Source organism: Mucor mucedo (genome assembly GCF_025094135.1).
Source record: "Mucor mucedo strain NRRL 3635 chromosome Unknown EV154scaffold_23, whole genome shotgun sequence".
In the NCBI taxonomy this organism is placed as follows: Eukaryota; Fungi; Mucoromycota; class Mucoromycetes; order Mucorales; family Mucoraceae; genus Mucor; species Mucor mucedo.
The window spans coordinates 12,655-29,602 of NW_026252307.1; the positions used below are offsets into that span (position 1 = coordinate 12,655).

At 37.4% G+C, this 16,948-nt stretch overlaps 6 protein-coding genes across 6 annotated transcripts; 5 read left to right on the forward strand and 1 right to left on the reverse strand.

Annotated features, from left to right (window-relative positions):
- Nucleotides 1–104: 104 nt before the first annotated feature.
- On the forward strand, nt 105–7,639 carry EV154DRAFT_500876 (uncharacterized protein). The gene is made up of 17 exons (XM_051600638.1): nt 105–394; nt 449–553; nt 606–1,508; nt 1,570–3,655; nt 3,713–3,830; nt 3,896–4,335; nt 4,411–4,552; nt 4,608–4,826; nt 4,894–5,073; nt 5,123–5,324; nt 5,381–5,546; nt 5,605–5,832; nt 5,935–6,216; nt 6,281–6,563; nt 6,621–6,779; nt 6,859–7,052; nt 7,113–7,639. The coding sequence occupies exons 1-17, from the start codon at nt 163–165 to the stop codon at nt 7,162–7,164; spliced, it is 5,991 nt and encodes a 1,996-aa protein (XP_051460004.1). The 5' UTR covers nt 105–162; the 3' UTR covers nt 7,165–7,639.
- A 212-nt stretch (nt 7,640–7,851) lies between these two features.
- Nucleotides 7,852–8,825, forward strand: EV154DRAFT_416578 (uncharacterized protein; the record flags this gene model as incomplete). Its single annotated transcript, XM_051595743.1, has 2 exons — nt 7,852–8,655; nt 8,715–8,825. 2 exons carry the CDS (start codon nt 7,852–7,854, stop codon nt 8,823–8,825), a joined length of 915 nt encoding a protein of 304 aa, XP_051460005.1.
- A 251-nt stretch (nt 8,826–9,076) lies between these two features.
- On the forward strand, nt 9,077–9,445 carry EV154DRAFT_561099 (uncharacterized protein; the record flags this gene model as incomplete). The annotated part of the gene is made up of 1 exon (XM_051605652.1): nt 9,077–9,445. One exon carries the CDS (start codon nt 9,077–9,079, stop codon nt 9,443–9,445), a length of 369 nt encoding a protein of 122 aa, XP_051460006.1.
- A 56-nt stretch (nt 9,446–9,501) lies between these two features.
- Nucleotides 9,502–10,665, reverse strand: EV154DRAFT_549720 (uncharacterized protein). The gene is made up of 3 exons (XM_051604883.1): nt 10,394–10,665; nt 10,145–10,336; nt 9,502–10,078 (listed from the first exon to the last, which is right to left on the reverse strand). The coding sequence occupies exons 1-3, from the start codon at nt 10,611–10,613 to the stop codon at nt 9,588–9,590; spliced, it is 903 nt and encodes a 300-aa protein (XP_051460007.1). The 5' UTR covers nt 10,614–10,665; the 3' UTR covers nt 9,502–9,587.
- Nucleotides 10,666–11,572: 907 nt separating this feature from the next.
- EV154DRAFT_137123 (uncharacterized protein) lies at nt 11,573–12,992 on the forward strand. The gene is made up of 4 exons (XM_051594050.1): nt 11,573–11,621; nt 11,736–11,785; nt 11,839–11,914; nt 11,991–12,992. The coding sequence occupies exons 2-4, from the start codon at nt 11,737–11,739 to the stop codon at nt 12,712–12,714; spliced, it is 849 nt and encodes a 282-aa protein (XP_051460008.1). The 5' UTR covers nt 11,573–11,621; nt 11,736; the 3' UTR covers nt 12,715–12,992.
- Nucleotides 12,993–15,969, forward strand: EV154DRAFT_137124 (uncharacterized protein). Its single transcript, XM_051594051.1, has 7 exons — nt 12,993–13,188; nt 13,294–13,378; nt 13,469–13,533; nt 13,604–13,738; nt 13,794–14,616; nt 14,676–15,327; nt 15,397–15,969. Exons 2-7 carry the CDS (start codon nt 13,376–13,378, stop codon nt 15,654–15,656), a joined length of 1,938 nt encoding a protein of 645 aa, XP_051460009.1. The 5' UTR covers nt 12,993–13,188; nt 13,294–13,375; the 3' UTR covers nt 15,657–15,969.
- The last annotated feature ends 979 nt before the right edge of the window (nt 15,970–16,948 follow it).

Consider the following 16,948-nt stretch of genomic DNA (forward strand, 5'->3'; position numbering starts at 1 on the left):
AGGTATTTCTGTGTATGAAAAATATCAAAAAAAAAATCAGACGTCATTGTATAAAAACCCCTTCCCCTTTTTTGGGTGTAGTTTTAAAAAATTCTAAACCTTTTTTTTTGTGTGGTTCTCTTTCTTGTTCATTATTTTTCTTTTCTACTCGCTCTATTCTATATGAGAAAGGCAGCACCCACGTCTTCGCTTATTAAAGGTCTTGTAGGTCATTCGGAAAAGACGCCAAGTAACGAAGACCATGGTCTAGATGGTCCCATTTTACCTTCCACCTCTACTTTTACTCTTGCTGGTAAAGATGATAAACCCGAAAAGTTAAAAAAGAAGGCAAAGAACTTTTTGGACGAAAGGCAAAAGACCAAGTCAAGAGCCCAAAGTCTTTGGAGCTTCATTGGTAAAAATAAGAAAATAACGCAATAAAAGCACACTCGTTAACATTCATTGACAGATGCAACGAACACATTTGACCAAGCTCGATTCTTTCAAGAACATGCAGAACAAGTATTTCAGGTGGTATTCGAAACTTGCATGCACCAAATTGAAAAGATAAAACGTAAGCTCTTTTTGTTTATATGCAATGCGAGGAGACTAATGTTGAACATTAGACAAATCAGAAAGACCTCAATCTTGGAATTCAAAGGAATTAGTTAGTCTCCAAAAGACCTTATTATTGCTTCGAAAGATATTTCTGTATGTGCCCGAACTCATGCGTAATGGCTGGCAACGACAGAATATCGCCACCATTTTATCTTATGTTTTGGACCATGGGAATCACCCTCGACTTCGTGCGCTAGGATTTCAATTGCTCCTATTGTGGTTAAATGACCAAGTAGTGGAATATCCTGAGTGTATGAATCTGTTCTGCAATGCTATTTCACTCGATTTGTTTATATTGGATGATATTCAGACCTTTTCAGGCAACAATACTAATAATACAACTACCGCCACCGCCACCAACACCACAACTACCAATACCACCACTAATTTTACTAATACAACTAATATAAATAATGTAACATCTAATAACGAACTACTGTCCGAAGAACAACAACATACCACAAAATCACATACACTTCAATTTGTGAAAAAATTACGAGAAAATCATGCCGATAAGCAAATCAACCATGGCCTTCAAAGAGACGAGAGGATCAGATCAAGTCCGATTCGACTCCACCAAACTTTTATTATCGGCGATGATTCTCAGCCTTTATATCCTAATCCAACTCAACCTACCTTTAATGATTCCATTGTTTTAATCCATATATTTATTTCTAATCTCGTCAGATTGGCTTACGTTGCCGCTGGATCTCCACCTCCTCCCGATGAATATGAGTATCCTCCCGGAGATCATTTTGAACCCGATGATGGCATTGCCACTGGAGTCGGTATCGATGCTGCTACCGCTAGTGCTAAATTCTTGTTTAAAATATTTCGTACTCATTACATGACAAAGTTTGTACCATTAATATCTCAATCCTTACAAGTAGAAGGCTCTTTAAAAAACGGAGGTAATTTTACTCTCATATACATCTAAACATGTTCATCCTCTAACTTATTCTCTATATGTAGTGTGTGGATTCCCTTCATGTCCTCCCAGCATTTTACGATCTCTTTTGAGGTTTTTAATTGGTTACTGTCTTGACAATAATCACAATGTCAATACGCATTGGCCACATCTTCAAATCTCCTCCCCCGCAACCCCTATTTTAAAATCCATTGTTCTTTCATCCCACGAGACTCGAGAAATGTTGCACGAAATTTTACGTCAATCACTCATCTTGCCTTGCACCAATGCTCAATATAGGGACATCACACGCGGTGCCATTCATATCTTGGGTGTCTGGATTTTAGGCAGCGAAGATGAACGTCCCTCGTTTTTAAGACGCTCCGGTAGTATCGTCACCCGATCAAGTAGTACAGCATCCGTTTCAACTTCCGTCACTTCCACTTCCTCTCGCGTCCTTTCGTCTTCCCCACCTACCATCACCACCACCGTTGCAGATGATCATCCTATGAAACCCAAAGAAGAATATTCGGATGCCAATGTATTTTTACGCCGCTATTTATTAATGATCAAGCTGGTATTTGAAGAACATCGTCCACAACCCAACAATACACGAGACTTTTTAGCTGCTACTGTTCAACAAGTAACAGATTGGGAAGGTTTGGTTGCCTTATACAAGGACGCCATCAATGTTTACCGCGCCATCGCTGTATCAAAGGGTGGTATTGATATTGAATGGGAGAGTTGGGAATTGATGCTGCAATGTTTATTGGATATTCAACAATGGTTTATGAGTCAACCCGAAAAATACAGCCGTATACCCGTCCATGCTTTGGCGGAAGAATTAGCCGATTATATTTGGGAAACTTTACTTCATGCCTTTGTCAGAGCTCGTATCTTGCATGTGGATTTATGGACCAATTTAAAGGTGCATTTAGTCAGTTCCATGCGTTGGGTTCAAGCATTAAATCAATGGGTCAGGATCATGCAGAAATTAACCCGTTTATTATCTTCTCGACTTTACAAAGTGGATTATGAGCTTTATTCAGATAGCAAGTATAGACTGATTGAGGAACTTCCAACCAACCGTCCTTCCTCACATCATGCAAATACCACGGCCAACAATGCACGATCTACAGCGAATCGAAGCAAAGTAAGATCCCGACACCTCAGTATGCAAGGTAATATTCGTCTCCCCGGTAATCGTGGTACTGCAACCGGTCGTCCTTTATCTTCCAGTGATGGCCAGCTCATTGATCCACCACCCGAACCTGTAGAACCTACACCCGAAGGTAGCGTTTCAACCATCTTGCGTAACCTCAGTAGCGCGTCCTTATCCGAACTCGCGAATACTTTTAAAACAGACCGTAAATCCACCAATCTAACCTCGGTTCCTGATGAAGATGCAGAAGACGATGAGGACAGTAGTAGCAAGGTAAAGTTCAAGCCTAAATCCAGTACACCTGCTAGTAGCATTCATAGCACCAGCAATATCTCACCTGTGAATGCGTCACTCGGTAAACGAAGCAATACCAATACAAGTGGTAATAGTTTATCAGGTAGTGTTGGAGAGAAAAGCGTAGGTCGTCGCACAATCAGTATCCAGCAATTGGATACCTTGTGGCAAGACTCGGGTTCTAAATTGTTAAGTTTTGTGCATCATGGAGACACTACACAACAACCTGGTGCATCTAAAGCTACAAAAGTAGCTCTCGACGAAGATAAAAAAATGGATTCAGATCGTAAAAGTACTTCAAGCTCGTTGGATGAATCTTCCAATAAATCCAATCGTACACCAAGCTCATCTGTATGGGCAAGTGGTGAATCTATCTCGATGATGACCAATCCTGCATCCATTACAGAAAAACTGCCTTCAGGTTTAGGAACATTCAAAAGCTCTGATTTCTTGGTGCTTAGTAATTTACCCAATGATGGATTACAAGTGCTGAACTTATGGAAGAACATGTTGTTGACTATCGGTAATATCAATCAGATTGAGGGTCCTCAAAACCATGCTATTGCTATGCAATGTGTGGTGGAGATTTGGGATACGCTCAGACAAGTGAGAGCACAACAACCTTATCGCGATATACCAATTCCTGCCATGTATGAAGTAGCACCTTGGTTATTCCAAGCAACTGAATTACCTTCGTGAGTGTTCATAATTTGTAAGGTAGAATGATATACTAATCTCCTTTCTTCTTAAAGCGCGTACGACGTTGGAAAGGCAGCAGCTTATGGTAGTTTGTGTAGGCTCATGTCCCAAAGACCGGAAGAGAAGGTGCCAGAAGGATACTATGCGGCTTTTTTCACATCTGTTTTCAAGGTAAAAATTACAAGAGATGTCTATTGATTATAAAAAATGACGCCTATTTTTTCTTTTCTACTTAGGGATTTGCATCTAATGACAATGCGATAATCCAAGCAATTATATCAAACTCGGAGCGACTCTTTGGTGTTTCAATACCTGGTGTGCATATTTTAATCCCGGCCTATATCGATGCCATTGAAAAACAACTCTTGACTAATGATACAGCGGTACCGCCGCATGTTCGCAAAAGCTGTATTACGATCTTGGGATCGCTCGTCTCGATTTCCAATCATTTAAAAAACGTCACGATCCAAACCGATCAATTGGATATGACATGGGCCAAATGTTTCCAAGAAAAATCTTTTTCGTTTGCGGATGTCAAGGTATGGCTGAAGAATATCTTTATTCGTTTGGTAAATACGGGTCACCCCATCCCACAAGAACAAGATACAGATGCGCATTCCATGTTACTTGGTGCATTATGTACACTTGTATTGGATGAAATGTTGTCTGCTGAAAGGTATAGTTCATCTGTGTTGCGTGTAATACGTAGTTTCTTATTTTTTTATCTAACCCTTGTTTATCACACAAAAAGTCCTCAATATGATATCATTCATGAATGCATTCTTTCCTTGGTCAACCATTTGTATTGGTGTAATATTCCGATTGTGAATAATGTTTCAGATTGTTTGATCACATTTGCACAAATTTACAGCAAAGAATTGGATCCAGAAGGGGTAAAAATTAAAAATTAAATCATTCACACGCACAGATTAACAAGATATGAGATAGATAATTGTGCAGGAAATTTTAACCAGGATTATTGATGCGCTCAATGTTCATTTGAAACAATATGAACGAAACACGAAATGTGGAAGAGGATTCATCATTTCCAAGTTATTTAGTTGTTTGTTGGAATGGATTATGGCGATTGAACCCATGATTTTAACAGAGACGGATTTATGTCAGCTCGTGTTTGATGTGGTTGAACTAGCACTTCATATCACTTCGGTACAGTATATATTAAGCTAGTTTTGGGGGGAGTCATATTACTAATGGTTTTTTTTGCGAAAAATAGGAGGGGGCCGACAAAATATTACCGCACCCGCCTAGACCCAGCCATACGACCACACATCACGGTAGTAAAAAAAAGGAAGTATCATTCAAATTTAAATTATTATCAGAGAAAAGACCACATATCCAGTATGACCTCATTCATCATGGAGAAGTACCTGAGAATGATGGAGGATATGTCAAGGTACGCATCTCCCCTCCTCCCTTATCTTATTTATTAATTTTATTTATAGGAATCGGCAGAAGCGGTCCTGCTTCATTTACTGCATCATTTTAATAATTTTGCTCCGCCATATGGACCCGCGACCATTCATAGCACAATTGTTGGACCCGGTGTCGCCCAAGATGATATGCGATATAATCAATACCAATATTTCTCCTTTAACGATACCACGATTATTGCATTTGTGGAAATTCCTCAGACAGAATTAAAAGGTACCAACCAAGAGATGGGAGGAGTAATATTAATTTTAACTTTTTTTTCTGTATAGGAGCACAAGCTAGAATGATCATCCGAGATTTGACTGGGCGATATGTATGGGATACGCACTTGGAACCAAACCTGTCGGGTAAATCCGAAACATCCAACCAGTGCAAGGCAGATGATAAAGGATTTGTATTAAGGCAGGACGTGCGTATTAAATCAGCAGATGAAATGTAAGTCTCTCCATATGGGTGAATTCTATCATGATTCACATTACATCTCCTTTTTTAGACCTGAAAAGGATAAGAATATCATGCAGCCAATGGAAGATCCAATGGCCAATTTATTGAAACATATTGGCGATTTACACCCAGATTGTTTGTTAAACCCAAGTCTACCTTTACATGTAGCTACCGCACCTTCTGATTTACAGATGGACATGCTCGGCGATCTCGGTTCTCGCATGGATGAATATTTACAAAACGAAGCTCAAAATAACCAACAACAAGAATCTGACATGTAAGTTTAAAATTTTAATTTTTTCCCTCTTTGATATATTACATAATAATAATAAAAAAACCAAAAAAAAAAAACCCCCCCCCCCACAAAAAAAAAAAAAAGAAAACTCTGGTATTCAAAAATGAACGCACTCCGCAGAAAGGAAGATGGCGTTTTGAAACGTGGAGATTTACAGCTGATGGCAGAGTTTAGTCACCAAAAGGACTTCTTGCCTGCTTTCCCTCAAGAAGCCGAACAGCCGCATGTGCCTTTCCAACAAAGCCGTCTCTTGATGAGTCATATGGGTTTACTACACTATCATCATCTCAAGGATGGGTCCTTCAAAATGTTGAATAAATCACCAGCTTTATATCGAGATTTAAGAGGCCTTGATCGAAAACACGGGTAAGTGTATAAGACAGATAGGAAACAACTAAAAAATATATATTAAAATCCGGACGTATAATAGGCGAGAAACCATGAAGATTGGGCTTATCTATGTCGGTCACGGCCAAGAAGACGAACAGACGATTCTGCAGAACAATCGAGGATCTGAGAGATATAATGCATTTGTAAATAGTCTGGGTTGGGAAATTGATATTGCCACACACACGGGATATCTTGGTGGCCTAGAAAGAAATTTAACAAATGGCACCAAGGCTTCTTATTACTGTTCCTCCACTGTAGAAATGATTTTCCATGATGTAACTAAAATGCCTACCGACACATCAGATCCTAAGCAGCTCAAGAAGGTAAGCTTAATAAGAAACATAACACTTGGAATTATTGCTAACGAAATTAATGTAAAGAAACGTCATATTGGTAATGACCATGTTCATATTGTATGGAATGAGCATGACCGAGACTACAGGACTGATACGATTGGTGGTGATTTTGGCAACGCACAGATCATTGTAACGCCATTGCCAGCTCATCTTTATCGCGTACAAATCTATCGAGATAGCAAAGTAAGTAGGGGGGTTGTCTCTTTTTGTTTCAGATAGACGAAAGAAAGGTGGTTTCAAAGTTAACCCTCTTGTCCAATAGATACCTTATTTTGGTCCACTTTTTGACCGAATGATTGTATCGCAAGCGACCCTAGGTCCATTAGTACGAGCCACTACCATAAATGCATTCCGCGCCACAGTTCATACAAACCTCTATTCCTTCTACAAATGCGTCTACGCACAAAGATCAAACGATGTTCGCACCATCACCAACAGACATAAAGTAGCAAATTGGTAAGCTCCAATACAGATGACGTCAAAAATGTCGAATATCAACCTTTTTTTTTTTTATAGGAGTTATGAACAATTTATGGAAAAAATCTTTATGCCGGAAGAACATTTATAATGAGTTATTTCGTATCATCTTATTTTTTTTTCTTTCATTCTTTATCTTTTTTCTTTTCTATTTTTCTTTTTAAATGTATCCTACCACCATCTTCACGTCCAAACATACAGAATGGCCTCTTCAGGAATATCAAGAACGCAGAATCATGGACGCATTATCACAAACATCATCACCTAGTATATACTCTGAAGAAGAAGATTCATATTTTTCAGAGAGAGCCGTACATAAAAATCGCAGACAATCCTTATCAAATTCTTTAAGATGTTCAGTATGTCAGCGACGTTTTCATTCTCAAGGCAATTTATCCAACCACAAGCAATTATATCATTAATATAATAAAAATACCCCTCCTCCTCCTTCTCTTTGCACCCACGTCCTCCCTATAGTCTGCTTTCTCTCTCTCTCTCTTTTTTTTTTTTTTATTCATACATAATAAAGTATCTTAAAACTTTTTGGTTGTCCATGTCCGGAGTTTAAACGTACTGTGTTTTTCTTTATGTATAATTTCTCGTTAGCTCTTTTTACTCATCATTATTCAACAAAATGAAGTGGTCGATGCTACTGAACCGTCTCTTATTTTGCTGTATACCACTCATTGTGCAATGCTACAAGGAGTTGCCTAACGAATCTTTACGCCATTTAGCAAAGTTCACAGAGCCAGAAAGGCTCGCGGTCAATGGCACTTTAATGAAACCTTTGCTAGTCGAACGAGTCTCGGGCACATCCGCTAATATCCGAGTGCGTGAATACATTGTACAACATTTTGAGGATTTAGGATGGCATGTGGAACTTGATGAGTTTACTGATGCTACACCGTTTGGAGAAAAGCAGTTTGCCAATATTATAGTGACGCAAAACCCCGACAAGCCATCACGCCTAGTGCTGGCAGCTCATTATGATTCCATGTATCAACCCGACTTTGAATTTATTGGTGCCACTGATAGTGCCATCCCCTGTGGTATCTTGATGAATATTGCCGAGACGCTGGATGATTTATTAAGCGATGGATCAATTCATTATCGCCAAAAGGACAAGACGGTCCAAATGATCTTCTTTGACGGCGAAGAGGCATTTCAGCAATGGGGACCTACTGACTCTATCTATGGAGCCCGACATTTGGCAGAGAAATGGGAGTCTAGCATAGTTACACACCCTAAAAAAGTCATGAAGAATAGATTGGATCAAATGGAAGTGCTCGTCTTGCTGGATTTGCTAGGTACTCCCAATGCCCAATTCCCAAACTTTTATAGATCCACCAGCTGGTTATTTTACAAATTGATTGGGATAGAGAATAGATTAAATAATCAATCCATATTGAAGACTGTCTCTTCAAAAACGGGTGAGCGTTTAATTTCAATGTTTAATCCAAATTCATTCCTGACATTTATGGGAGAGGCCATTGGTGATGATCATGTACCGTTTTTAACGCGTGGTGTGAATATTTTGCACATGATTCCACATCCCTTTCCAAGTGTCTGGCACAACCGAGGCGTAAGTTGCTGATATTAACATGAAATCTATTAAATAATTTTTAACATGTGTGCATGTAGGATAATGCAGACTGTATAGATCAAGCTGTGGTTGAAAATTTGGCGGTTATTTTTCGTACCTTTGCTGCAGAGTATTTAGAATTGGATCCCTTACCTCACAATGAACTATAAAATTTCTCATACGAATCCATCCCCTACCCGTACCTCTCCCTCATTTTTCAAACAAAAGAATGGTCTTGAACAATAAAAAAAAGGAGCCTTAAAAATTACTGGTATAAATAAGCCTTGTACCTCACTCACTTTTTTCTTCTTCTTTCTCATTTCTAATACACATATATACCATGCCGAATACAAACCAAGTGTTATTCATAGTTATCATTGTTATTATATTCTCTCTGTCGCTTATAGGCATATTTTACATGATGAACAAAGCGAATAGCCGAAGAAGAGAGCTATTCGATCTGGAACAAAGGCTTCAATTACAAGAACAGATGCATATTGAATACCTAGCAACCAAGCAACCAATTACCGTTTCCTATCAACCTGCCATGGTCAAACAAAATCATTCGTCTATACCATCGCCTATTGTCATGATGACACCTCAGAAAAAGTCAAAGCGTGATTCCATATTAGAAAAGGTTTACGGATTTCGTAATAACTCACCGCCACCTTTTTTGCCCGTACGCCCTAGTGCAACCCGACCTCCTTCATTTTTACCAATGCAAGAAAAAAGATCACCACCACCCTATGGCGATTATGGTAATTCCACACCCATTGACAGTAAGCATTAATAATAAAATTCAAGTTGAAACCCCCTTCATTCATTATCCTGGAAAAAAAAAAAGGCTCCTTATATTTATAACCCCCTATAAAAAACGGTCTTATATATATTCTGACATTTTTAATCATAATTAATAAACAAAAAATCGTGTGTCAGTCATTATTGAGGACGTGGGCATGATAGTGAGTCCACATATCTTTTAAACTTCTTTTCACAGGTATTCTCATCTGAACAAGTTCCATACAACCATCCAGCTCATTATATATATTTACCATCGAAACCACCTGTTCTTTTGTCCATTCGCTAGTATCGATTGCAGGGTCTAATTCTCTCCAGTAATATCTACGCAGTTCCTCGTGATTCAAGGTGGAAGGTAAATTGGCTTTCTTAATTAACAACCGGAAATCTTCCGTCCCGTATGTTTTGACCGCTTCTCTTAAATTTTCTAGTTGGTTTTTCTTAAGGCTCCCGACAGACACGGGAGAGGTCAACAAGTATTTTACTCTGACCCGACACTGATCTGCAGTACGTGATTGCATAACACTCGCAATATGTTTATAGTCTTCCCCATAAAGTTGACGAAGTGATTGAAGCTGTGTGTTCTCGTCAGGCGTCCAAGTCCCACGTTTAATCTTTGATCCCACTTTTTAGAAGGTTTTTTTTTTTCTTTAACAAACAATGATATTCTATTTCCGTCCAGTAATTTTACCTGTAAGTCGGTTGTATCGTTGGGATACTGTAGACACCGTGCGATTCTCAAAATGTTGGCTGATTTTGGTCCATTGCATCCCGTGTTCTTCCACTAGTGCCAACAACTTTGCGTCTTCTCCTTTTGTCCAACTTTCATAAACTCGAGATTGTGGTCCAGTATCGACCATGCTTTTAAGTTCGTCAGCACTTTCTATCGATAAGGTTAGTAAAAGCTGAATGAGTCAAAAAGCTCCATAAATCAAATTACTGCTCATTAAAGATCGGTATCGACCTCCCAACGATTTACGATTACGATCGAGGAAATGTTGCTGGATCGTCACCCAATTAGTGCCATGGATCTCTACAAGATCTAGTAATTTTCTGGATTCTTCTGAGGTCCAAACTTTTGCTGGAGTCTTTGTCGCAGAAAACGATCGATGCTGTGTAAATAAGGCCTTGAAAATTGAAGAATAGGTTTTACAAGCCATTTTTTGTGTCAAGGGGTAAGCAAAGTATTTATTCCCCCCGCAAAGAACGACCTGTATCAGCAATAGTGTGTGACTGCATGAAATTAAAATCAGGTACAGTCCTCATTTCTATACATAGCAAAAGATGTCAACACGTGTGTTTGTATTTTGTCAATAATGCACACTTTATAAATCATTCTCTTCTTTTGTTTTTTATACCTTTTATATATGGGAATGGCTGATATAATGAGTAATGTATAATATCTCAATGTATTTGATTTGATTCTACCATTCGGTAGGGACAGCTTTTAATTTCCCAGATTTGCCTATTTCCCCAATTTTATTTTATGTTCGGCTTAGATAAATGTAAAGCTATTTATAAATTCCCAAGGCTACACATCCCCTTATACATCTCAGTGGCATAAAAAACCACTTCTACAGTAGTCTGTCTTCAACACTTTATTTATCTGATTAAATAATGTAACAAGTAAAAATTCTAAGTCTGCAATCCTCCCTTTTATATTTTCTAAAAGCTTCTCTTTGTCGTAGTTATGCACTTGGTATATATATATAATCTGTCAGGAGAAAAACGACATGGCCCAAACAAACAATGAACTCCTTAATTTCGACCTCATTGTCCAAAATAGACATGCTCAGTGGATAGTCTAGAATTGCGTAGGCTAGTTTCGGCTGCTGAAAAGAAGATCTACGTACAAAAATAAGGTTCCTGAGTTTAATTGATACATTTTTTTCGTAGCATACACGCAGGAGAAATAAGAGTTTCGTTCCGATAAAAGTGTCGCCTCCCTTTGACCTCGCTTTGTTGAGCCATTCAACGTCATGGATTAATTGGTTGTTCAGCGCAGGATCAACACTCAAATATGGAATTCTGTGTTTCTAACGTACAATTATTTGGTCCGTTTCCATAAATAGTGTCATGGTCAAGCATCCTACATTCTGCGACAGCTAAAATCCTTGTGGCTATTTTGCATCTCCCAAGGAACAAAAACGCAGAAAAGCATCAAACATGTAAGAAAACATTTGTTTGTTACACTTGGCTTTGCCTTTTTCAACCATATTAAAAATCTTCGTTTTACATTTCTGTATCCTCTTCTTTTTTTATCTTAAACATTGAAACTATAGCATGAAGAAAATTTGTAATTTTTCTAAACACCCTTACTGCATTGATTTATGTGAGTAATAACACAATGTAATTGACTGAATAGAGGGTTTTGACATAAAATAGATTTGGATGAAGTCGAAACTTTCGTGACATATTCTTTCACCAACACTAGAAAATGTAATAACCGGTCCAGTTACGAGTAAGTTATATATCATCAAATGGTATCTTTGTTGATTAAAATTCAGTTGACACAATATTTCTCCCTTTTATAAAAGACCTAATCATAGAAAGATGAGGTCTTCCATACTCTACGATGCAGATTCCAGGCTTATTCTTAAATTTGGAGTCGAGGCAGATAAGGAGAGACATCGATCCCAAGACAATAAAAACATTTTTTATGTAGATAATGTTTTTATGCATTTGGACAGTGTCTACTCAAGATCAAAACAAAAGAAATACAAAAATGATATACATGACCTAATGATACAAGAAGGTGTCGTTCTGTTTCTGAAACAACTACACGAAGGTTTTTCGCTTGGAAGGCTTACAACCCATATTACCGATTTAGATTATCACTTCGCAATCACTATCCCGACACATTGGAATGAGACCATTCGAGAAGTGCATTTACGTGAGCTGTTTATCAAAGCTGGTCTAGTCAGTAAAGAAGATCATTCTGATAGATTATTAATATTTACGCGACTAGAATCGAGATTCCGCTATCTTCAGTCCCTTAAACACGAAAGCAGTCAAATGAGTTCCAAAATTAGATACGGGAGACTATATACGATGTATGCCATAAAAGTTATCGACAGCAAAATTATTGTCGCACTTGATTTGTTTTCAGCCCAATATCCTTCAGTCCCAGCATTTGACGATTATTACCTCGCTAAATCAATCAAATCAATTTACTTTACTATTCCTGTATATCCCAAAAGAAGTTTTAGTAAGCATACAATAGTCAATGCAAGTTATCGTCTTTTAAGCAATACATTTTAGTCCATAAATCATGCAATAGGATTGATGATGCCACAAATTGCTATACTGAACCCATTACAAAGGAGGAACTTATTTTAATCAAGAGGCGTTTTGAAATCGAACTACGCAGTTTGTCAGAGTGTAGTGCAGGGAAAAGCTGTACGACATTTTTAATAACAACTGGATTAGATGTTAGCTATTACGAAGACTTCTATTATAATCTTGTAGTAAATTTAATTGAATGGATTCAAGTCTTCGACACAAAAAAACTAAAGAATACGTTGATGACGTTTGGAAAATGTTCAGCCTCAAGTATTCTTATCACTAGACAAGATACTATGGAAGGAACGAAGGCTCAAATTAGACAAAAAGTTCAGATCTCAAATACGCGTAGACCACCATCTATTATTTTAAAAGATGCCAAAGTTGGTTGCTGTGGAGCATCCGCCGTATTTTCTCTCAAAGTCTCAAAGCCGAAATACATAATTTATATAGGTAAGCCATAATCAGCGTCCCGTACCAGATGAACATACCCAATTAATTAAATTATGGATGAAATACATGTGTTGTATATTAATTCTACTTGGTACACTTCTACAGACATATCTTCAACAGCTGTTAAGTTAGCATGGGCACTAGTAGAAGATAACAACTCTGTTCAAAATTTCACCGAATTTAAAGAATGGTAAGTGGCTCTTAATTGAGATACAAGTATATCCCAATAAACCATTTGAAGTAATTTTTTGATTCTTGTGCACTAAATAGTAACATACAGCCTTTAAGTAATTTTTTCATCCAAACGTATACATATCAAAGGCCTGTGCTCAAATTAACTATGAGGTAACGTATGCTGGTCATAAGTCTTTTTTGTTTGGATTTCTAATCCGTATGTATACATACTTTTAACTAGTTTAAAAATTTTCATGGAAGAAAATTTTGAAGATATTTTAAACATAGCATTGGGACATAATGAAAAGCCCATTAAAAATAAGTGTAATGTTTATGCCATGAAAAAAGCACAAGACGTAGATCAATTCAAAAAGAGGTATAAAAGTATAAAACTTCGAACTTCAAATTATTGACACGGCCATTTTTTATAGGATAAAACCATACGTCTACATGAAAAATAAATTTTCAGTCATCGCGAGTGTATTTTGGGACCCCCGAAATCGACGAATCAAAGAAAAGTACTTGTCTGCCGTACGAAGTGCTGGATTGAAGGTCAACGGGTATTTGGTCCGTTCAAAGCTGAATCGTCATTTTGCAAAGCCAAGCAAAGAAAGTAAGCTCTCCGTGGCTGATAAAACACATATATTCACTTGCCAAGCAAAATACATCCGACTCTTTCTCATGATGTACGTCGGCTACGTTAAAAAATTGGTCAATCTTAAATTAAACACAATTTTTCGAAATGATTGTAACAGTAAAAATACAGCGTATATTGCAACGCTGGATAAAGCATGGATGGATAGTGACCTTATATTGAACAATAACCCCAAAGAACTTCTCATAGAGAGCGGTATTTTACCCGAGTTTGGTGATAACAAAATGGCAAGATTCGTTGTTCGTGGAGAAGGAATTTTGCCCGCTATTCAACAGAAACTGTGCTTGGAATTGTGTCTGCAGTCTTACTTTGTTGTGGCCCAAATACATCCAACACACCTGCAGGTCACTTTACATCAAGTTGTCAAGATTAGCTCTTCAAAAGGGAATGAATCTACAATTATTATCAAAGACAAAAAGTTCGAAATGAGAAATATAATCGACTTAATATCTATAAATATCTGGAAGCATATGAGAGCATGTGGAAAAATTGAGCACAGTAATTCTGATACGGATAAAATGTGCCTGTCTTCCGATTTAAATTCACTGCAAACATATAATGATGTTTTGAAAAGCTTGAAGTTATATGTATCAGAATGCGTAAGTATACAAAAGGAAACTTAACATACAATGTCAAGTGTAACGTTTGTTCTACATAGTTTGAGCCACGCCAAGCTAGTTTAAATATGGATAAGATACAACAAATCAAATTAAGCCGTACTTGTGATTGCACTTTCGATTTATCTCTACGAACCACTATTGAAGTAGGTTTAAAACCTGTCGTAGAGGGTATTACAGATACAATTGCAGCCTCCTTGACAAATGACGACTTATTTGGAAATTACGTAGTAGATTATCTGTTTATTTTAACCGAACTCTTTCCTTTTGTGTACGATTGTCCAAATTATACGGCTTTCACAAGGATTTTGAAAGAAGCTATGGATTCTAGTATTCAATCAAAAGAAAAAGATACACCGGCGTATGTTCTAGAAGAATCGCTATGCCAGCTTATGCAGCCTGCTATAGATCAGCAACCTTACATGTATGACAGCTTTATAACAGGTAACCTGCAACAGGTGTCAAGTGAAACATATGCTTTGGTCATAGGGGAAAGAATGTCCAAGTTTTTTCTGTCGTGCAAAACCCAGAATGATAAGGAGACAATCAAAATAAGCGATGTCGGCTCCGCAATAGTGGTACTTAAGAAGGGACAATTCATACCCGATACAGGACTTATAACAAAGTTTGACATCGGGCACCGAATAAAAACTATGGAAGGGTTGATAACAATGGAGGATTGTATAGACTTACGTAAGTGCCCATGATATGACCCTGGTATAACCAGATAGCGTTATTAATATCTTCATTTAAAACTTACAGAATTAGTGAGACTAACACATTCGGTTACTACAAAATTGGAAGGAATTATATCCTCGAATGACTTTTCATATGATATGCTGTCAACCTTCGAATTTGGCTACGACCGAAATTATGACGCGCCTCTTCGTTTAGAAATTAAGCCAATTAATCACAGTACATCACTTCAATTTACATTGCGATTTACCGGTGAGCATGACGAAGAAAAAGAGACCGCCCCCGATACAATTTTAGAGCAACATTTGACACTCTCCTATTGTTGAAGGTTGTAATAATAAATTTTCTGTTAACAGTTTATCTTGGTTTTGCATCTAAATAGTACTAAAAATTTATTAATCAGAAATATATCGTTATTCTATTTATTTATAAAAAAAAACGAGACTTTTAAAGCCTTATCCCTGGCTTTAATATCAAGTTATTTCTGCAACAGCCGCCACCTGTTGATAGCGGAACTTCGTTTATTTCATTTTTGAACGTGAAAGTTCCTCCTATGTTGTTCATTCCCAGAAGCCATATGTAATCCGACTATCAGCAAAGCACTGCTTGATTGATATCCTCTGTTTCTACTTTGGAAACGATGGCCCTGAATCGCGAACAACCGTGAATGAAACAACAACGTTGCATTTGAAGTTCCGACAATGACTGATGCTATCCGAAACCTTATGTTTTCTCCTAAAACAGCAATGGTTCTTAATAGCGAGTAGCCTTCAATGAGGCTTCTTGTGGGCGACTGGTGGTTTTCTTAGGAATTTTCTATTTGCATTTTATAATGTTATAGGTCCTGTCCCAGTTGTGGATCCGTCTACGCCCACACTAATTTTAGTATAAAATGTGAAATTCTTGCCATGATACCAATTTTTATACATAATGATCATATAACTGTACATCTTAATTACCACTTAAACCAACCGCGACATGTACTTGGGATAGGGTTGAGACTATTTTTTTTTTCTGTTTTTTGAAGTAATTATAATTTTCTCTAAAAATCTTAATAAAATGTTAAGAGAGAAAAGAAGATTTTAAAATGTGTATGATAATTTCTCACATTTATCACGATAACAAAAACAAGTTTATGTCATCATTTGTAATGATATACAATAATCAATTTCGGCAAACAATGACTAATTGGTTTAAAAAGGGACCTTCTGCAGTTCCCAAGAACTTTTTTTCTTCGGCGAAATATATTGCGAACCAGCACGGTTTCAAAGTGTAAGGCAGTTTATACGAGTGTGTTGGGTCGGAAATAATAAAGTTAAGCTTTCATAAACTAAAAGACACGCCATAATATATTTAGAACAACTGGATCTGAGAAAACTGTTCATTTGAAACAAAGCTTTTAACTGAAGCGAAAGATGTAATATCATCGCCCAACCAATAACTTACATTTGAGTACATGCATAACCAAGCCTGTGGTACGAGTAATTCATGTCTGTTTGTCATACCTTGATAAAATGTATAGTGGGAACGCTGGGTGATACGAGAAAAAAAAACTTATTGCAAAATTAGGTCTAACAGCATGTCTTCAAATGGATAAAAATTTTATTGAATGCAATGA